The sequence below is a fragment of the Rhineura floridana genome, chromosome 5, assembly GCF_030035675.1.
Source record: "Rhineura floridana isolate rRhiFlo1 chromosome 5, rRhiFlo1.hap2, whole genome shotgun sequence".
In the NCBI taxonomy this organism is placed as follows: domain Eukaryota; kingdom Metazoa; phylum Chordata; class Lepidosauria; order Squamata; family Rhineuridae; genus Rhineura; species Rhineura floridana.
In genome coordinates this window covers 44,810,194-44,833,250 of record NC_084484.1, presented here as the reverse complement: position 1 = coordinate 44,833,250, position 23,057 = coordinate 44,810,194, and the positions used below count along the sequence as shown (strand labels likewise).

At 41.4% G+C, this 23,057-nt stretch overlaps 1 protein-coding gene across 3 annotated transcripts in view; it reads right to left on the bottom strand.

Annotated features, from left to right (window-relative positions):
* The window catches only part of ITGBL1 (integrin subunit beta like 1), a 256,018-nt gene that overhangs the window by 123,405 nt on the left and 109,556 nt on the right, over window positions 1-23,057 (bottom strand). For all 3 annotated transcript variants that reach the window (XR_009762710.1, XR_009762711.1, XM_061626598.1), the window contains exons 3-6: window positions 12,450-12,596; window positions 11,569-11,691; window positions 8,974-9,114; window positions 3,528-3,668 (exon numbers count right to left, since the gene is read on the bottom strand). Coding sequence is in view for 1 of the 3 variants with exons in the window: in XM_061626598.1 (XP_061482582.1) it covers window positions 3,528-3,668; window positions 8,974-9,114; window positions 11,569-11,691; window positions 12,450-12,596 (552 nt within the window). In the remaining 2 variants the exon portion in view is untranslated. The remainder of the gene's footprint in view (window positions 1-3,527; window positions 3,669-8,973; window positions 9,115-11,568; window positions 11,692-12,449; window positions 12,597-23,057) is intronic.

Genomic DNA, 23,057 nt, shown 5'->3' with positions numbered 1-23,057 from the left:
ACACTATTATCCTTTCGGCGCCAGGTTAAAACCTTTCTCTTCTCTGAGGCATTTTAATTTAAGTTATTTATGTAAATGCTGTAATTTCTATTTTAGATGGTGTATTTTTATATTTGTTATACTGACTTTGTAATTTTATTATTGTATATGTTGCTGTTTGCCGCCCAGAGAGCTGTTTGCTAGTCGGGCGGGATATAAGCTGAATAAATAAATAAATATAAATAATCCAGCACTCTTTTTTCACACTGGCCAACTGGATGCCCATGGGAGGCCCACAAGCAGGACCTGAGTGCAACAGCACTCTCCCCACATGTTCCTAAGCAACTGGGATTCAGAGGCATGCTACCTCGAACAGTGGAGGCAGAGCATAGCCATTATGGCTAGTAGCCATTGACAGCCTTATCCTCCATGATATTTTTCCAATCCTCTTTTAAAGCCATCCAAACTGGAGGCCATCACTACCTCTTGTGACAGCACAGTTGAGTTATGTGCTGTGTGGAGCAGCTGTGTAAACCGCTTAGAGGTTACAATCAAGCGGTATATAAATTTTGTTAAATAAAGATGGGATACAAAATGTATTAAATAAATAACAAATGAAGAGCCCACTGCCTGGTTCATTTTCACGTCTATAGAATGTGTAGAATTTTCATGTGGTTCTGCTTCAGAGGAAATCAGGCCACATAAAGACCACCATGTAGGGAATTATGAAGTGGCATCACGACACAGCTTGTCTACAAAAGATGTGCTTCATTTCCTTGTGGTACCCAAGTTTGAAAAGGGTGGGGGGAAGTATTACTCTTTGCTGCTGGAGAATTGTTAGGAGACAGTCATCCTGTTATACGCTAACTGATAAAACTATTTTGAAGAAGCCAATCACTCCGCAAGATGAAGAGCTATGAAATGAAATGTTTATAGAGACGGGAATCTCTAGAGAAAACGGTCTCTCTGTAAGGTAAAGTCATAGCAGCAAGGCTCCTGCTCTTGTTGAATGAAGTCTTTAAAATAGCCACAGGTATTTCATTTTAGTTGCAGGGAGGTATTTATCAGCAAATTGGCATCTTACACTCCCTAAATGGTTCATCTAGACATATGGGGCTTCCTTATCCACAGTCTCCTTCTGTCAATTGGACAGAAGTAATACACTGCAAAATATCCTTAAGGGGCAAGCTTTGTAAAAAGATTGTATCCAGGGTCATCTTATCATGACATCTACTCAACAAGGGGTGAGGAATTGTCTACACATAATGTATATAGCAGAGCTTGGAAAAGTTACTTTTTTGAACTACAACTCCCATCAGCCCAATCCAGTGGCCATGCTGGCTGGGACTGATGGGAGTTGTAGTTCAAAAAAGTAACTTTTCCAAGCTCTGGTATATAGTGTGTGATTCATTTATGCGGCAGAGGAAATAAGGTACAGCATTTATAAAGAACCTTCTGAGTGTACAGAGCATGTACTATATCGTTTGGAAAGTTGTTTGTTTGCTTGCTACGTATTTGAACACCTCTGACGATGTAACCAAATTTTGCATGATGGTTCCTGAAATCAAGGAACAGGCTTTTGTCTCTATTTAGATACATTTGGGTGCCATTTTGAATCAAGATGGCAGACTGAACCTTTCAAAGCTGCACTGATTTGAACCACTGAATTCAAAACTGCACCAATCTTTTGGTTTCTTAGCATTCCTGAGCAACGCCAAGTATGAGGACCGCTAGTTTTGCATACATTGTCTCAATAATCATTATAACAACGTTGTTAGGGAGATCAGTTTGCTCACAATAATCCAAAATTGAAAGATACCCATGACTCTTAAATTTTTTAGATTCTGTATGTAGTGCCCAAGCTATGACTGAAGGTATATGCCCCATAATAACTCTGAAGCCCTTACTGCTAGATCAGAGGTGGTGAATCCCTGGCTCATGGACTAGATAGGCCCATAGCTGGATGTCATCTAGCCCTCTGGATCCCCTCCTGCCCATCAGCTGTTCAACAGAGGAGAAAGGGCTTTGACGCTGTGAACAGTGAGCAATTGCAGCTCATTTCTCTATAAGATTTTCTGCAAGAAGAGCAAGCAGAGAAGAAGATGCTGAAAAGAAGAGTTGTGTTTCTTATAAATATGCAAATGGTCACTCATGCATTTTGCAGTTCCATGCATGTAATTTTGGGGATGCAGTTGTATATTGATTTTATTTGCATTCTACTGCTGGTATTACTGACATTTGTCTTTTGCACAGTCAAGATAGATAAATGGTGTTGGGGAGCTTTTGGAGAAAATGGAAGTTGAAATTTGAGTGGAGTTACTCAAAATTAAATATATACCTTTCTTCCCATGGAAAATAGATCTTTCTGTGTGTGCGTGCGTGCGTGCGTGCGTGCGTGTAAGAGATAATATCCATGTGTATGTTAAAGGTGTGTGATTGTGTGTGGGTCTGGCCCTGCACACTTTTGGGTTTGATCTCACCCACTACTGGAACGCTACCCCACCCCAACAGCTTTCTACTGAGGTAATGTGATCCTCAAAAAAGATTCTCCACCACGGTGCTAGACAGTGTCAATTTTATTGTGGAGCCTAAGCACCCCTCACTCTGTGCTTTATAGGTTACAGCAAAGCCTTTGACTGTGTAGATCATGGAAAACTATGGAATGCTTTAAAAGAAATAGGGGTGCCACAGCATCTGATTGTCCTGATGTACAACCTATACTCTGGACAAGAGGCTACTGTAAGGACAGAATATGGAGAAAGCGATTGGTTCCCAATCGAAAAGGATGTGAGACACGGGTGTATTTTATCACCCTATTTGTTTAATCTGTATGAAGAACATATCATACGGAAAGCAGGATTGGACCAAGATGAAGGAGGTGTGAAAATTGGTGGGAGAAATATCAATAATTTAAGATATGCAGACAATACCATACTACTAGCAGAAACCAGTAATGATTTGAAACGAATGCTGACGAAAGTTAAAGATGTATCAAATGCAAAGATGTATCACTGAACACCAAAGTCAGGATCATTCAGACCATGGTATTTCTGATCTCTATGTATGGATGTGAAAGCTGGACAGTGAAAAAAGTGGATAAGAGGAAAATCAACTCATTTGAAATGTGGTGTTGGAGGAAAGCTTTGCACATACCATGGACTGCAAAAAACACAAATAATTGGATGTTAGAACAAATTAAACCAGAACTGTCACTAGCAGCTAAAATGATGAAACTGAAGTTATCATTCTTTGGACACATCATGAGAAGAGATGATTCACTAGAAAAAAACAATAATGCTGGGAAAAACAGAAGGGAGTAGAAAAAGAGGAAGGCCAAACAAGAGATGGATTGATTCCATAAAGGAAGCTTCAGACCTGAACTTACAAGATCTGAACAGGGTGGTTCATGACAGATGCTTTTGGAGGTCACTGATTCATAGGGTCATCATAAGACGTAATCAGCTTGAAGGCATGTAACAACAACAAGTTTATGCAACCATATTAAACCATATTAAATTATTTACCTTCACTTCAAAGATTGCCTTTACCTGAACAGAAATCATCTGAATATCTGTCGTAGAGTCCCTTGCAATTTCGTTCATCACACTCACAGGTGTCTCCATGAATATCTCCCCAATCTCCAGTTGGGTCAACATCGTGACATGTGCATTCACCGCATATACAGGTGCCTAAAGAGAGTTTATATTAACAACAAAATCAGTTTATTAGAATGGAGACTATTAAGATGAATAAAGGGAAGAGTCTTGTACGAGTCTAGACTTATCAGTCCTTTGACTCATCTTGGGTGATGATTGGTACCACTTTCTGGCTCCCTAGGATCTTTCATCATAGGGCCAGTTACAAAAGGATGAAAGCCAGATAACCCATTTATTTTGACCAATGAGAATAAGGGTTCAAAAATCTTTGTCATGCCTTTCAAATGACAAAGAGAATTATATGGGGCAACTGGGACCCATAACAAAATGTTGTAGTGTAGAGTGATCCTCTAGAGAGTTCCAGACACTCCATTCCATTATCCAACCCCATTGATTTCATTTTTTTCTACCCAGTCAGTCATCATTGTACCTAATGAGCATGCTCAATCTGCACTTGATTTAATCTTTGTATGTTTGCAAGCTTTGGGTTCCCTGAACACCTGTGCATGGATGGTGCTGTTCTGACTGCATAATGACTAGCACTCAGAGTATTGAGATTGCTACGGATGAGGAATCTGTGCCTCCCTCACGTTGTTGGACTACAACTCCCATAATCCCTGACCATTGGTCATTTTGGCTAGTGGAGTCCAGCTATGGCTGTAGGACCATCTCTGGTACATATGATTCCTAGACTGAACGCATAAAAGCTATGGGGCAGCCTGAGTTCCACTCTCTAAATTAATAATTATACAGCCACAAGATTGGCTGTATACCATAGCCAGCATGGATTTTTTGCGTTCCACAGTGTTAAATTGAAAATACCCCCATGCCATTCTGCTGCTTCCCATAAGGTCATTGCAAAATAAAACCTTACAAAACCTATAGTCCTGAACTCAGAAACGCTTGCTTAACAACCCTCTAAATTTTCATGGTGATACACACAACAGACAGAAAGAATCAAGAGTTCAAAGTGTAAAAAGAGAGAGGAAAAAACCAGACCCTTTTTGGACTTTTTTCTGTCAGTGGTCTCATAAATTGTTGAAATTAATTAAAAATCAGCCATGTTCACAGAGTACCTGTAATCCTATTACTGACCTTGCCCCATACTCTGACTTTCATCTTCTGCAGTTTAAAAGTTAAAAAAAAATACCTGGCTGATTTTTAATTAATTTAAGAAATTTAACATTGGAGTCAATGATAAGCCCAGGCATGCTCAGTAAGAACTGTCAGTGTTCTAAAAGTCAGACTCACAGCTTTTTGGCTTGCCTAATCAGGTGGCCACACTCATGCCAGACCTTCATTTCACTTTAGACAGTCATGGCTTTCCCCAAAGAATCCTCAGCAGTGTAGTTTCTGGAGGGTGCTGAGAGTTGTTAGGAGACTCCTATTCGCCTGACAGAACTCCAGTGGCCAAAGTGGTTTAACAGTTAGCTCCTCTTCCCAGAGAATTCTGGGGATTGTAGCTCTGTGAGGGGACTAGGGCGTCTCCTAGCAACTCTCAGCACCCTAAAGTGAAATAAAGGTCTGGTATGGATGTGGCCAGTGACAGCTTTGGTTTCAATTTGGGTGGGAGACTACATGTGTCTGCTGTAAAATAAAAAGTGGGGGAAACTCTGAAAAACAATGATACTGTTCACAGTCTTTTCCTTTTGGAAAGGAAAGGGGCTTTCCCTCTGCCCAGTGGCCACACCCCAATCTTTTTCCCTCCCTCCCCCTCCTCTCTCCTCCCTCCCCTTCCTGTCCTCCTCTCCCCCCTCCTTGCTCCTCCCCCAGGTCAGTTTCACCTATCCTAATCATGATTGCACAGGAGTAAATCCCATTGAACTCAAAAAACATGCAAATGATCAAGCCTGCCTTCCCCTCTTCCTTCCTCCTATCCCCTCCCTCTTTACCCTTCTCTCCCCCTTCCTTTGCCCTTCCTGCCCCTCCCCCTCCCCTTCCAATCCCCTCCCTTCCTCCTTTACTCTCTTCTCCCCCCTTCTCCTTCTCCCTGATGGTCAGTTTTACTTAACCTAAGCATGACTGCATGGGAGTAAATCCCATTGAACTCAATAAGCATGCAAATGATCAGACCTGCCTTTCCCCTCTTTCTTCTCCTTCCCCTCTCCCCTCCCCTCTTCCTTCTTCATATGCTCAGAGGCACATGTTACCAAATTCTTCCAAACTTGGCAGGAACTGGATTGGACTGTGAAAGACCAATCCAAGTTGTGTTTGCATTTTTACAGATTTGTAGGGCAGTACAAAGAGCCAGTGTGGTGTAGTGGTTAAGGTGTTGGACTACGACCTGGGAGACCAGGGTTCGAATCCCCACACAGCCATGAAGCGCACTGGGTGACCTTGGGCCAGTCACTGCCTCTCAGCCTCATGAAAACCCTATTCATAGGGTTGCTATAAGTCGGAATCGACTTGAAGGCAGTACATTTACATTTTACAATATCTCCTGCTCCTCTGGTGCATTCACTATAGCTGCTTAATTTCCCTGCTTCTTAAAGTTTGATAGAAATATCTGTTGGCTATAGGTGCGTTCTTAAACCGCAAGGTTTTTTGCCTATTAGTGAATAATTATTGTCTGCATGTGCCTTCTCAGCCTCACTTTCTCACTGTAGTCCTGCATCTATTCCCCCAACCCACTCCAACAAACTGATGGACTATCTGAAGCAGTCTTCTGCATGTGGTGCAAGGTTCTACCATCAGAAACATAACCTGAGGAATATGCTGTGGAGTGTGAAGTGATTTAGGGGTGTTTATACAGCAGCCATCCCCAACTGGTGCCCTTCAGCTGTTTTGTAGTACAGCTCCCGTCAGCCACACCTTGCTGACTGGGAGTGATGGGAGCTGTAGTTCAAAGTATCTGGAAGGCACCATGTTATGGAAAGTTGGTATAAAGGAATCTTTGAGCTCCTGTAGAAATTATCTGGAAATAAGATTTCACAGACTACCTACCAGACATAGTTACTCAGTGGAATCAATAGCCGTTCATGATGTTTCATATAAACTGATAAACATAACAAAAACTTTTTATTGGCATCACTTGTTATCACACAAGTAAAACATCTAATTTGACAGATAACATTTATTGGTTCATTGTTTCCAGGACCACAAAACCTTTTATTTTATTTTATTTTATTTTAAATGGTGTTGAAAAAAAAATGAGCTTCTACTATTTCCATATTTCAGCCAGGCTTTCAATTGCTCTGTAATTAAGAGGAGAGAGTTTTCTAAATGCTTTTAGGATAATTAGATGCTCCTAATTTGGCAGAGCTTTGTCAGTAGAGATGTACTAAAGTGATGAATCTTTGAGATTTGCACTTTTGCTTTACTGTATTAGCTCTGGGCCACAGCCAGAGGAATAACAATTGGTCTTTTAAATATTTGCTTAGTGAAAGCAGGCATCCTTGTTCATGAATACAGGCACATTCATGAAACATTGTTCATCGTAAACAGTGCTGAAATGGATGTTTAGTGCTGAATACATAGCATTTAAATTACTGGCAGAGAATAACACGAACACACAGAGAACCATTCAGACAACCTTCCCCGCCCCCAAGCAGGAGGCAATTCTGGCCAGCAATCTCATTCTAGATAATTTTATGAAACGTCTTCTGAATGCATGTCACATGAAACCAGCAAACTCAAGTTCTGAACCTTGCTCATGTTGACAGCCAAATACTTATATTCCATCCATCCATCCATCCCACGTTTATAGACTGCACCCTCTGCAAAACTAATAACATCCAAGATGGGGGACAATTGTGAATAGTTCAACATATTAAAATAAAAAAATCCTTATAGACGTTTTTTCCTCTCTGATAAAACTAGAGGAAGTATAAATTACTTTACTTTTCTATATTTCTTTACATAAAAATACATTTACAAACTGCATCAAAGAACCATCTTAGCAGCAACAATTCCAGAAAGATTCAGCTATCTACGGGGTGCTTTCCTAAATAAAGAGGTCTTCACCTGAAACTGGAAAACCAGCAGAGAAGTTGCCTTACACATTTCATTGAAAACAGCATTCTGGAGTATGGGTCTAAGGACAGATGTGGGGTGATACTTGCCTGACAAAACAGTGTATTCCAGTCAAAGCGGAGGGTCAAACCAATTAAAGTCTTAGATCAGCCTTCCCCAACTGGTGATATCTAGACTCCCATCAGTCCCAGCCAGTACCTGTATGCTGGGGAAGGCTGTTGCAGACAGTAAAAAGAATTCCTAGATTTGAGGAGCAGGGTTGCATCCAGAAATATCTTCAATGAGGGTGTGAACTCATGTAGAAAAGAAAAAAAACCCCATCTCCTGATTTCACTGCTTGCCCATCACCAACACCTCTTGTCTGAAAATGAATCTTTCCTGGATTCAGTTTTAGTGCTGTTAACTCATAACACCTCTTCCCATCCAGATCTTAACCTTAAAAGTACTGGCAAAAGGCATCCATCTGAATGTACCTCCCCAAAAGTACTGCTAATGTTATGAAAATTCTGCAATGTCATGTACACAAAAGATACATGTACATCTGGTTCATGCTGTCACAACTATGCATGAGCTTGAGGATGATTGCATTAAAAGAAAGTGGCAGTGCTGCCACATGTGGGAATTAGCTCCATGTATAGCTGTTCATTGTGGTCTTTCTATATCTTATATTGGCTTTGGGTGACTGTCACTTTCTAATGCTTAAGATGAGGAATGGGGATCCTGTTGTCCTACAGATGTTGCCACAGGCAGCATGGCCTATGGTCAGGGATTATAGAAGTTAGTTCAATAGCATCAGGACAGCCACAGGTTATTCATCCCTGGTCTATAGATTTATAGCAAGCCATTACAATGGACAATAAGGGTGACATTAAATGCTAGTCCTACTCAGAGTAAACCCATTAAAGTTAATAAACATGATTAATTTAGGTTCATTAATTTCAAGGGGTCTACTCTGAGTAGGGCTTAGCTGAATATAACCCAATATGTTTGTGTGTGTGTGCATGCAGGTGAATAAAAGTGTGCTGTACTCTGCTTATGCAATCAATGTTTCTTGGCATTATTCACTGTATTTTATTTTAATATGTTGTAAACTGCTCTGGAATAATTGATGGATGGTATAAAAATCTGCCCCGGGCGAGGAAGGGCAGGATAGAAATAAATAAATAAATAAATAATCCTTATAAAAATATAATATAAAATAAACTGATGTGGCTTCAGGGTTTCTAAATATCCCACCCTTTTCTAATGAAAGGTGGATTTTCACCATACCATGTTATCTTAGAACACTGCAAAATATTAATTAAAAATAAACTTTTGTCCAGCTCCAAGATATCTACATATGTAAAATAGTGCATGAATGACACACCTCTGTTGCTGCAGATTTTGCCACCTGGAGATGTGCACCTCCTCTTGATCTCCCATGGGGTGATGTCACACTGGAGTTCACATTTATCGCCATGCCAACCAGCCTCACAGTAACAGTTTCCACAGTAACACTTTCCATGGCCTTAACATACGACAAAATGTTGACAGTGAAGAAGGATTTTCCTTATGAAAATATACATTGGTCAGTTCATTTTTAAGAAGATTTGAATGTGGACACATAAGACTAATAGCTACAATGGACAGTTTTATAACAGGAGTAATGTTGTTCTTGGTCTCATAATAACCTCTGCAGAAACCTCACAATTATTTCATTGTTTCTTTTGGAGGCCCTGCTTTATTTCTGATAAATGACTCTATACACAATAAGGTCATTAGGAAAATCACCTAATATTCTTCTGAAGCTTGCATTAAATGCCAGCCTACGTCTAAGTGGCACCACTGATTCATACTCGCGGCAGCAGGGGCAGGGAGGGTGGAGAGAGTCTAGCTTGCTATATGGACACAGCATTTTAACAGATAATCATAAAGTGTAAATACTTGAGGGGCAGAGCAATTGGAACTGCAGGATTATGCTGGGGCAAATTATGCTGGTGTAACTCCTGTTCCAAACTCTGTTCAGGAGAAATTTGCCATAAACCACCCTTTTTGCCAACTAAGTTCAGCCAGTCTGCTCGATCACATAACCAGGTTAAAAGGGGTTTAGAATAGGGGTAAGCCTCCCCCTACCCCATCCTGCCCCCACCATACTCCTTCCACACCCCTTTTTTGGGATTTACCTCAACAGTGGCTCAGCTGGCTGAGGCCCAGCTGTGCCAGGATGGAGGATTTATGCCAGTGTATCTCCGGCTGAACTGAAATGAGGGACTTCAGCTGGCTCAGCTGGAAATTTGCCTATTCCAAACTTCACTCATCCTGGTGGATCTTGGTTTTGGACTGCTCCTTAAGTATAATAAAATGTTACTATATTTGTTCCGATTTTTTTAATTGTGGTATGGGCAATCCCAGTAGAGTGCAAAGGAGTGAGATGTTCTGTCTCCTTTGCAAACTACAAAGGACTTCCTTCCCAGCAATGGGCATCCTCAGACTCCCAAAGCATGCAGAAAATATCAAAAGATGAAAATGTTTGCATTTTAATTTATCTCAAACATTTTTTAAAAAATTGAGCTAGTCAGTGATGGGCACACACACACACCCCCGTTCCACCTGCATGGACTGGTTCCTCTTGCATCTGGATGTCATTTGGGTGTCATCACCAATTCGGCCCTGATTAAGGAGGCTGGTGGTGTTTCCAAGGATGTTAGGATCATGCCTGCCATTTTTCTGCTGTTTGGTATAAGATACAGTGGCTCTTCCAACAACATAATGGTGGAATTTCTCACCCTCCAGCATAATTCAATTATAGGGTTATTCTCCTAATGACCTAGTAGTATTTCCATTTTTACTCTTATTTGTGTAAAAATCCCAACATAAATATTGATCTATTCACAATGAGATAACTTATCTCTTTGTCATATTTTGTTCTGTAGGTATGTGTACCAAAGTAACAGCAAAAAGCCCAATTATAGCCATGGGAGTTAAAGTCTTTGTCTAAATGGCATTATATCAGCATAAACATTGTACTCAAGTTTTAGTTTGACTGCACACTTTATCCAGTCATGATGATGATTCTGCAAGGGCAACAAGGCACTTGTTGTCTAAAAATCAGAAAAAGCTGAAACACTGTTCCAGGAGCAGAAGTTACTGGGTTGTGGCACATGATTTTATGTGACCACTGGCGAAAATCCACAAGGCTGCTGAATCTACAAGACCTTTTCCTGACTAGGCACAAGATCCTGAAACAATCAATTTTAACTTTCTCCTACAGGCTATAAAACACTCTGCCTTAACCTGCAAAGGACTCACCCATAATTCAAGACTGTGCAAAATCTCATTTATTGTAATAATAGGGAGTACTCTGGCTAGTGGAGGAGTGGACTACTGCTGCTGCTTTCTACAGAGTCTTTTGCTGCGAAAAATGTTTTCAAAATAATGGCCGCAGGGAAGGGAATAAGTGTTCATACTGTCATGATATGTGGACTGTAACCTACTGAGATACTAATTTTCCCTGTAGTAATCTTCAAATTGCTTCAGCGGAGTATATGCATGATGCCTATTGGCCTAAAACAATGCCATACTCCCCTTATCCTCTGTAATTGGCCATCTGACTTCTGGCTAACACAAAATATCTTACAAGGCTACTGCTACTACCTAAAAAACTTTCTCATTTTTCATAATTACTGCTGTTATCACAAAGTTTCTCCATGTGGCAGAAATTCTGTAAAGAAATGAAAAATTAGAAGTCATGCCACCTTTTGCAAAAAGGAAATGGCTGTTCTGAGCTAGAGAATTCACCGTCTTGGCTCCAATCCACCTATAAGGAGTTGTGATTGTCCCATTGAAATCAATGGCTTGGATGGGATTCAGTCAGGATTAATGTTGGATTAGGGCCCGTTCCTGCAAAAATCTCCCCAAATGCCAGATCAAGATTATTTGACTAATACTTACTAGAATTATCCATATTTGTAAATAAACATACCTGTACACATCTCTCCAGTTTCTTCATCTATGCATTCTCTGTCATCACACTCACAATGTTTACCATGGATCAACCCATTCCCTTCTAAATTGTCACATTTGCATCTGCCACAATGACAGGTTCCTGTTAAAATCAGGAAGATAGCATGATTAGGTGAGAGTGTAGGAAGGAATATCAAGGTCTGTCTTTTCTAACCGCTTGTAATATGGCATGATTTCATGGCCTAATCTATATCTGTGTGATATACATTATTTATTTCATTTATATAACATTATTGGGATGTGCTAGAGTCTAGATCCCTCTGAATTTACTGCACCCTTCCAGCATGAATTGCACACTCTACTGTAATACATGTGAAGGGTAGTAGAGCATAGAGATCCCATATTTGTCAAAAGGAGCCCTGAATGATTGGAGGTCATTGTACCTCCAATGACATCATCACATGTACACAAGAGCCTAGTAGTCTCAAGGAAAGCCTGGGTCTTTATAGAATGTTATGGCCACAGTGCTGGACATTTCATCCCAAATCTCCAAAATGGGTTTGGTGCCCCACCAGAAACTACTTTTCCTACAGTCTGATAATCTGACCTCAATCAGCACTAACTCTACAAAGAATATAGCTCTGATGCAACACAGAAGTTCCAACAACCACAAATATCAGTGCAAACATTCAGAGTGTCACTGAAATCTTCAGTTGCATCCAACCAACTGTGCATGTTCATTGGAAATTGATTTTTCATGCTATGCATTTATGCTGGATTTATGCACATTTTATTTAAACCCCTCTTTGCATTAAACTATCTAATCTAACTTCATATAACAGGTCTCCTAAGAGTCTGCTCTTCAGGACTGGATCTGTCCATCAAAACAACAAAACTCACCTGCATTTGAGCAGACGATATCTTGAGAATTCTTGCACATTTCATTACTTTTCTTCCGTGTAAGGTTGCAGGTCATTGGGTACTGGCAGGCATCACCATACCAACCATCCTCACATTTGCACTTTCCACAGTCGCACTTTCCATGGCCTAGATTAGCAGTTGAAGAATATACGTTCTTTTCAATGTTTTAAATGTGTGCGCACACACATACCACAAATCAGAATATTTTATTTTGAAATCATCAATAATTTGTCCTTCAGTCAGTTCAATTTGTATACAAATACTTAGATGTACATGTTATGTGGCTGTTAACTGATCAAACAGTTTGCGGTAGTATCATCAAACATGAATCTGGATGCAGAGCAGAGAGCCTGGCAGCTTAAATTTGTTTAAATGTTGACTTTCATTTAAAAATAGAAGAGCAAGGGGTTTTTTTGTTTTTTGTTTTAAACAACTTCTTGTTAAAGGAAAAACATGACAGAAAATGGGCACTTTCAGGTAAGGTTGCTGCTGGTGAAAAACTGTGTGGGCATTTTCCTGCTGTATGATCCCTGCCTGTGGCTCAGTGTCCTTATTATTGAACTTCCCAGTCACTTGCTCTTCCTGACACTCCTTGGTTCTCTCTTTCGTCTTGCAATTGAGCTGGCTCAATGGTTTCTAAGGCCTGGCCAATTTGAAATTGCTGCCCTCCATTTTAAAAGAATAAAATTCCATCTTGGGAGTTAGCATATTTAGTTACTTGGCACATGCATTTCTTTGTTTGTCTCTCAGGCAAGATAACAGTGCATGAATCTCCCCTCACCTTCATACAACCTGGTTAACAAGTGTCCAGTAAGTCTTCAACAGGAGTGGGGGTGTATTACAGAGGAAGGAGGAGGACTGCCCCATGGAACCTCATGGGTCCTCAGCTGCACATAATGCTCCATACATCCATGAATGGAGAGATGAAAAAGGGCTTATGTGCCAATAGGACAGTCCCATAATCCCTAGCTGCACATGACACTCGATGGTAATTGGGACAGAGAGGCCTCACAGGGCTTCTCCTGGGCTGAATGGGTATTTGCAACTGGGGTTCATGGTGCTTATAGTAGGTGCTCCATGAGCCCTGGCTATAAATCATACTCTGAATGTCTACTGGCAGGATAGGAACCCATCACTGCCAAATAATAATTTGACATTAAAGGCCAGCGCCAGTAAAAAGCATGTTTAAAAGAACTGAGGGATGGGGCTTGCCTGATCCTAAAGTATCTGAAATGATCGAATGGGAAATTTTCCAACTCCTGGCTAGAAATAGTAAGGATTCAATACCTACTGCTTTGTTCATAGAACATGAATGGGGAACTACAACTTTCATCATCCCTGACCAATGGCCATGCTGGCTAGGGCTCTTGGGAGTTGTTAAGAACATAAGAAAAACATCAGAAGTAGCCTGCTGGATCAGGCCAATGGCCCATCTAGTCCAACATCCTGTTCTCAAAGTGGCCAACCAGATGCCTATGGGAACCCCACAAGAAAGACATGAGCAAAATAACTATCTTCCACATGTGATTTCCAGGATAAATGTTCGTGTTTTTCTTCTTCTCCTTAAACAACATGTGCTGGTGACAAGGGCACGAGCAAGCTGTGTCCTAGACCCTGGATACACATTTGTTTGTTTGTCTGTTTATCCATCCCACCCTTCCTCCCAGCAGGAGCCTAGGATGGCAAGTTTTGGATTATGGATTTTTAACTCCTGTTTCTCTATAACTCAAACAACACAGCACAGGGTAGAAACTTTTTATTAGAAATACTTTCATTCCTTCTACTTTTAATTTCCAAGAGATCTGGTTTTCAAAGAATAAATCTATTTTCGACTGCTTTGTTTATGGATTTGAACCATCTATGCCTTTCTATGCACTTAATTCCTCTGACCCTCCATTATGGGCTGAGCGAGATCCAGCTTCTCAGTCCCACTCCCTTGCCTCAGGGGTCCTCGGTGAGAGCTGTTGCCTGGCAAATACTAATTACCAGCAAGAAGAGACTAAGTAAGCACCAGTCCCTTGCCCTAGAGGTCATTAGTGGGCTTGTAGCATTCTGTAGTGTAAAATGTGGCCCCAACACGCTTCAGAAGGGATCTCTTACATTTCTGGAATCCATAGGAGCTCACTGACTAAGTGAACGAGGCATTGACAGATCAGGCACGTTCAAATAATGTTAACGTTTTATTAAACTACAACACACAATGGAGGCTGGTATACTAGGGCTATTGGGGCCCAGTCCTCCCAATGAGAATGTCAAGCAATTTTTAAAAAATCCCCTCAAAATCTCAAAGCCATACACTTTTTCTTGTCCTATAAACATTTTATACTTCTTTTTAAACTCAAAGAATCTCTGTGAACATTTCTGTTAATCTACTGTTCTCTGGTCAATCAACTTTCTGCATCATTCAGCCAATCCTAATGCAAACGTATAGCTATGGCAAAGAGATGCCTCCCAGGACTGCCTGCTTTTCAGCCTTACAGAGAGCCAGTGTGGTGTAGTGGCTAAGGTGTTGGACTATGACCTGGGAGACCAGACTTCGAATCCCCACACAGCCATGAAGTGCACTGGGTGACCTTGGGCCAGTCACTGCCTCTCAGCCTCATGACAACCCTATTCATAGGGTCGCCATAAATCAGAATCAACTTGAAGGCAGTACATACACACAAGAAGGTTGATACTTCATCTGCTGTTATGAGGCCTATCCAGCATAGCTGGTAGGCAGGGCCGGTTCCAAAGGGCAGCCAGGTGGGGCACTGGCCCGAGGGCCCCAGAGCTACAGGTGCCCCTGAGGGGACCTCTGCTCCCCTTCTGCGATCCACGAGCTGCCCACCATCCCCCTGCTTCACCTACCTTTCTCTCTGTTGTTTTTTGCAGTGTGCGTAGGGTTGCCATCAATCAAGATGGCGGCCGAGGTTTCCGTAAGGAGCTGAAGCCTCTGCCGCCATCTTGGTTGATGGTAGCAATGCGCGTGCTGCGTGCCATCAACCAAGATGGTGGCAGAGGCTTCAGCCCCTTACGGAAACCTTGGCCGCCATCTTGATTGATGGCAACCCTGTGCGCGCAGTGCACGCAGCCGCAAAAAGCATCAGAGAAAGGTAGGTGAAGCGGGGGGATGGCGGGCGGCTCGGAAGCTCCTGTCCGGCAATCTGCAGCGTGGCTCCTGCTGCAGATCACAGAAGGGAAGAGGAGGGGCCCGGGGCAGGCTAATGCCCAAGGGCCCTGGCATGCCTAGAGCTGGCCCTGCTGGTAGGAAAGAGTCAGGACTGCTTCAAGAACTGCTTCAAACCCTATGTGGAAGCCTTAGGCTGTATCCGAATCATACATTGGTTCTAAGCATGCTCAGAGTTGTTAAACTGAAGGCCAGGTCTTCTCATAGGTAGGGTTACCAGGTCTCTGGTTTTTGTTTGGGGTCATCTCTGGGTTTCCAGGCAGTCACCTCAATCTCCGGACTCTCACCTTTCATTTAAAAAAAAAAGTTTCTAGGTGGTCTGGTTCATGAGATATACCCCAAAACGTCACCCCCCCAACTTCTGTTAAATGAGCTCATAGCTGGCTGCTCTAACTCCACCCTTTCAGGTTTGTAGTCAGTAAGTGAAGTCTGCGTTGTGATTGACAAGGGATATGATGACATCCAGGCAGTACCTGGACCCTATTGCAAGGCCAGAAAACTGCTGTTTTTTTCCTGCTTACCTGAAAATCTCATAAACTGAGTAAGTATATAGCTTTCAGCAGTAGCAAAAGTCTTTTTCTCTCTTGTGTGCAGGAGTCAAACAAATTTAAATTTTCCTGGGCTGTTGAAAAGGGCAATGTTTTGAAAACCTTCCAGAATGAATAATCCAATACTCACTTTTCTGGGAGTAAAGTTCAATGCTAATCCCATATACCCAGAGTAAACCCCATTGAATTCAATAGGGCTTACTTTTTAGTAGACCTGGTTAGGATTGTGCTGTAAATTAATGGGACTTCTGAGTGAACATAGCAAAGAATTTGTGTTGTAAATCTTTCTCTACCCCTCCAATCCTATTTTTAAAGCAATTAGGCAGGTCTTACTTAGGTATCACTGATTTTATTATGTAGAAATAAATCCCTTGAAAATCCAGTAACCATACAAACCAAGTATAAACAGTTGCAAAACAGCTTAAAGTGGCATGATTCTGAATTTTGGATTGCGTGAGAGAAGTTCCTTATCACTTGAGGTTGCAGTTTTTTGCATGCTTCCCTTTTTGAGCAAGCCCCATTGAATACATTGGGACTTGCTTCTGAATAACCAAACATAGGATTGCACTATAAATATCTGTAGAGGTTGTGTAAATAATAAACATATTTGACACTCATGCTTGTATAAATATTTCTACATATTATGTCCTGATAAGTATCTGATTTCACACTATGTGTGTACATGATTATTTCCTCTACGTTTTAAGTGTGCCTTTCTTCCTTGGGGTGTTTATGTTTCCCCTCTGTTGTTTTCATCCTGAGGGGCAGATTAGGCTGAAATATGATGAGTAGCCCATGGTCACCAGTAAACTTTGTAGCTCATTTCCATTTAAAAAAAATAATTAAAATGATTTACATGTAGGCAAAGTTTATCAAGCAGATCCACACAATACTTCTAAAGCACATCCAACTCACATTTAAAGCATGTGACTTCCCCTAAAGAATCCTAGGAAGTGTAGTTTCCCCCTCACAGTTATAGTTCCCACCACCCTTAACAAACTACAGTTCCCATGATTCTGTGGTGTGATTCATGTGCTTCAAACGTGTGTTGAATGTGCTTTAAATGAATAGTGTGTGAATCTACCCTAGGTATGATGTGCATTCATTAGTGAATTGAAGAGAACAATTTTAAAAGATTCTTTTGTAAACAGGGGAAGGGTTGTAGCTCGGTGGTAGGGCATATGCTTTGTATGCAAAGGTCAAAAATTCAATTTCTGGAAAAGACTATTGCCTGGAATCCTGGAGAACCAATGCTAGTCCATGTCCTCAGTACTGAGGATGATGGTACCAAATGGCCTGAAGCAGTATAAGGCAGATTCCTTTGTTCCCAAAAGTGGAAAGAAACCCAAGGGCCATAGTGACTCCAAAATTTATTTATGTATTTTATTTACAACATTTACACGTTGCTTTATTGTAAAAAGTCTCAAAGGAGTCTACAGAAGGAATTAAAACCATAACATTAAAGTTAAAGACAGGTATTTAAAAACATTCAAAATAATAAAACCAACAATTAGTTAAAACATAAACAACACAATAGCTTTTACATGCCTGGGCAGGCTTGGCTTAAAAAAATGTTTTTTAGCAGGTACTGAAAAGAGTATAATGAAGGTATCTGCCTAATGTCAATATGCAGGGAGTGCCAAAGCATAGGTACTGCCACACTAAAGGACTGATTTCTTACACGAGCAGAACAAGTACTATGTGGCATCCGTAACATGGAAAGCACACCTTGAACTTGGCCTGGTAGCAAATCAGCAACCAGTGCAGATTTCAGAGCATAGGTATTATGTGCTGATAGGGTCTCACTCATGTCAGCAATCGTGCTACAGCATTCTGCACTAACTGCAGCCCCTGGATCAGGTTGTGCTGCATGGGGATTTCTGTGACCTTGCCTGACTGGCTGCCAGGAATTTTTAGTTTTGATGTTTGGTTAGGAATCCTGACTGGTTGTGGGATGCTGAGTTTTCTGTCTTACTCATAGGAATGTTGTAGTTAGAATGATATTGCATTTAGGAAATCATCAAAGTGGTTCCATGTGGTCAGCTCAACCCCCTTAAACCTACTGATGATGTGCCTTGTTGGTTGCATGATGGTTTGTTTCTTGCCCAATAGTTATAAAAGAGAATTCACATACTGGAATATGTTGCTGCAATTGTTGTTGTTCCCAAGCTGCTGCCTGTGAAGGTAAACCAAACCATGTGTGTTTTCTCTCTGTCAATTATTACTCACTGGAATTAGGTTGGCTATCAAGGTATAGCAGCCCACAGGGTAGACAGCAAAAGGTAGAGAATCTTCTTACTCTTACTCATTTCTCAGAACTCTTTCTGAACTGAAGGGTCAAATCTGTAAAGAACTTTGGAGCGGCCATGTTAAAAGTTAGGGGCAGGGCATTCCAGGCAGGGGGTTGCCAAGCCTGCCTGGATATGGATATCTTTGCAGAGGATCCCTTACCAATAGCAAAATCCAAACCATATCTACTCAGAAGTAAGTCCTATTGAATTCTATGGTGCTTAGTCCCTTACTAAGTCTGTTTAGAAGTGCAGCCTTCAGAGGCATCCATCTTTACTCCTGAGTGCTCCCATCTAACATCTTGATTTGATTTTTGATTTTGATTTTAATATTTCTACCCCGCCTTTCGGCCAAAAGGCCCTCAAGGTGGCTTACAAAAGAGTACCAATACAAAGATACATCAATAAAACATCAATAATACATCAATAGAACATCAGTAATACATCAGTTAAAGAATAAAAATACAATTCGCAAAAATTAAATAGTTAACCTTCATTAGATATTGATCTTCACAACATCTTCACAACACTAGGCTTTCTTCCTACAATGGCCTTCTGGTGACTGGCCTGCCTGAGGGCACTTAAATCCTTCTTGCCAGAAGCAAGTAGGCTGGGTTAAATGTTCCCTACCCAGGCTCCATCTTTTAGCTAAGATTTCTAGCTTAATTTCCAGTCAGAGAAATGTTTTTGTTTGAATTTTATGTTCCAAGCAACTGTGGTTAATGCTTAATGTATCATGCTTAATAACATCATTTGGACGCACCCCTGTGACATCGCTAGAGCCCGCCCCTATGACATTACTAGGTCCTGCCCCCACAATCTCAGGGTTTGGGATGCTTCTGGCCTGGCAACAGGGAATGTTTCCTATTTTGACAAGCTGTTTTGTTTTATTTTTGTGACTAAGAGAGAGACAGAGAGAGGGCACAAGCAGAACTACAGTGAGATTCTGAAGTATTTTCCAGAGTATTTCCAGAAAAGGTGTGTAGATCTACTTGCAAGAAGCCCCTCCCCTAGTTTACATTCAAACGATCTTGAATGCAGACAAATGGAGGAAAATGCTGTTGCAACTATTTCTAGATTGCTGTTCTGTGAGTTTTGTCAGTGAATTTCTAAAATGAAAAGTTTGGAATCTATATGCCTGCCTGGATATGACACCACATCCTTCCCCAAACCTGGAAGTTAGTCTCCTTGATCTCAGACATAACAGAGACTGATTATGATTAGTCTGATGTAATGTACACCTGAGCAGAAATTATTATTTCACATGTTCAGGACTGAGCCATACATTACAAATATGTTCTGCTGTGCTCTGATGTGCCCTTCTTCAAATGAAACCATCATTTTTTTTATCTATTCATTAAGAACATAAGAACATAAGAAGAGCCTGCTGGATCAGGCCAGTGGCCCATCTAGTCCAGCATCCTGTTCTCACAGTGGCTAACCAGGTGCCTGGGGGAAGCCCGCAAGCAGGACCCGAGTGCAAGAACACTCTCCCCTCCTGAGGCTTCCAGCAACTGGTTTTCAGAAGCATGCTGCCTCTGACTAGGGTGGCAGAGCACAGCCATCACAGCTAGTAGCCATTGATAGCCCTGTCCTCCATGAATTTGTCTAATCTTCTTTTAAAGCCATCCAAGCTGGTGGCCATTACTGCATCTTGTGGGAGCAAATTCCATAGTTTAACTATGCGCTGAGTAAAGAAGTACTTCCTTTTGTCTGTCCTGAATCTTCCAACATTCAGCTTCTTTGAATGTCCACAAGTTCTAGTATTATGAGAGAGGGAGAAGAACTTTTCTCTATCCACTTTCTCAATGCCATGCATAATTTTATACACTTCTATCATGTCTCCTCTGACCCGCCTTTTCTCTAAACTAAAAAGCCCCAAATGCTGCAACCTTTCCTCGTAAGGGAGTCGCTCCATCCCCTTGATCATTCTGGTTGCCCTCTTCTGAACCTTTTCCAACTCTATAATATCCTTTTTGAGATGAGGCGACCAGAACTGTACACAGTATTCCAAATGCGGCCGCACCATAGATTTATACAACGGCATTATGATATCGGCTGTTTTATTTTCAATAACTTTCCTAATTATTGCTAGCATGGAATTTGCCTTTTTCACAGCTACCCCACACTGGGTCGACATTTTCATCATGCTGTCCACTACAACCCCGAGGTCTCTCTCCTGGTCGGTCACCGCCAGTTCAGACCCCATGAGCGTATATGTGAAATTAAGATTTTTTGCTCCAATATGCATAATTTTACACTTGTTTATATTGAATTGCATTTGCCATTTTTCTGCCCATTCACTCAGTTTGGAGAGGTCTTTTTGGAGCTCTTCGCAATCCCTTTTTGTTTTAACAGCCCTGAACAATTTAGTGTCATCAGCAAACTTGGCCACTTCACTGCTCACTCCTAATTCTAGGTCATTAATGAACAAGTTGAAAAGTACAGGTCCCAATACCGATCCTTGAGGGACTCCACTTTCTACAGCCCTCCATTGGGAGAACTGTCTGTTTATTCCTACTCTCTGCTTTCTGCTTCTTAACCAATTCCTTATCCACAAGAGGACCTCTCCTCTTATTCCATGACTGCTAAGCTTCCTCAGAAGCCTTTGGTGAAGTACCTTGTCAAACGCTTTTTGAAAGTCTAAGTACACTATGTCCACTGGATCACCTCTATCTATATGCTTGTTGACACTCTCAAAGAATTCTAATAGGTTACTGAGACAGGACTTTCCCTTGCAGAAGCCATGCTGGCTCTGCTTCAGCAAGGCTTGTTCTTCTATGTGCTTAGTTAATCTAGCTTTAATCATACTTTCTACCAGTTTTCCAGGGACAGAAGTTAAGCTAACTGGCCTGTAATTTCCGGGATCCCCTCTGGATCCCTTTTTGAAGATTGGCGTTACATTTGCCACTTTCCAGTCCTCAGGCACGGAGGAGGACCCAAGGGACAAGTTACATATTTTAGTTAGCAGATCAGCAATTTCACATTTGAGTTCTTTGAGAACTCTCGGATGGATGCCATCCGGGCCCGGTGATTTGTCAGTTTTTATATTGTCCATTAAGCTTAGAACTTCCTCTCTCGTTACCACTATTTGTCTCAGTTCCTCAGAATCCCTTCCTGCAAATGTTAGTTCAGGTTCAGGGATCTGCCCTATATCTTCCACTGTGAAGACAGATGCAAAGAATTCATTTAGCTTCTCTGCAATCTCCTTATCGTTCTTTAGTACACCTTTGACTCCCTTATCATCCAAGGGTCCAATCGTCTCCCTAGATGGTCTCCTGCTTTGAATGTATTTATAGAATTTTTTGTTGTTGGTTTTTATGTTCTTAGCAATGTGCTCCTCAAATTCTTTTTTAGCATCCCTTATTGTCTTCTTGCATTTCTTTTGCCAGAGTTTGTGTTCTTTTTTATTTTCTTCATTCGGACAAGACTTCCATTTTTTGAAGGAAGACTTTTTGCCTCTAAGAGCTTCCTTGACTTTGCTCGTTAACCATGCTGGCATCTTCTTGGCCCTGGCGGTACCTTTTCTGATCTGCGGTATGCACTCCAGTTGAGCTTCTAATATAGTGTTTTTAAACAACTTCCAAGCATTTTCGAGTGATGTGACCCTCTGGACTTTGTTTTTCAGCTTTCTTTTTACCAATCCCCTCATTTTTGTGAAGTTTCCTCTTTTGAAGTCAAATGTGACCGTGTTGGATTTTCTTGGCAATTGGCCAGTTACATGTATGTTTAATTTAATAGCACTGTGGTCACTGCTCCCAATCGGTTCAACAACACTTACATCTCGCACCAGGTCCCGGTCCCCACTGAGGATTAAGTCCAGGGTTGCCATCCCTCTGGTCGGTTCCATGACCAACTGGTCTAGGGAATAGTCATTTAGAATATCTAGAAACTTTGCTTCTTTGTCATGACTGGAATGCATATGCAGCCAGTCTATGTCCGGGTAGTTGAAGTCACCCATTACTACCACATTTCCTAGTTTGGATGCTTCCTCAATTTCATGTCTCATCTCAAGGTCTCCCTGAGCATTTTGATCAGGGGGACGATAGATCGTTCCCAGTATTAAGTCCCTCCTGGGGCATGGTATCACCACCCACAACGATTCTGTGGAGGAGTCTGCCTCTTTTGGGGTTTCGAGCTTGCTGGATTCAATGCCTTCTTTCACATATAGAGCGACTCCGCCACCAATACGTCCTTCCCTGTCCTTCCGATATAGTTTATATCCAGGGATAACCGTATCCCACTGGTTTTCTCCATTCCACCAGGTCTCCGTTATGCTCACTATATCAATGTTCTCCTCTAAGACCAAGCACTCCAGTTCTCCCATCTTGAAATACTTTATTTAAATTTAGTGAAAAAAGTGTTCTTGATAATGACATGGACGGTCTTCCCCTGTCCTCAGATGTGCAGAGATTTTTGTGTGTGTGTGTGAAGACAGTGGCACCCTGCACATGTCTCTGCACACTTTACTAAATTAGTGCTGCACATGTCGTATTGTGAAGAAAGCAGCAAGTTTAAAAATTGCAGCCCTAACAAGTCAAAATGTTACCAGCTACCACTGACAACAGACCAAAGACCAAGT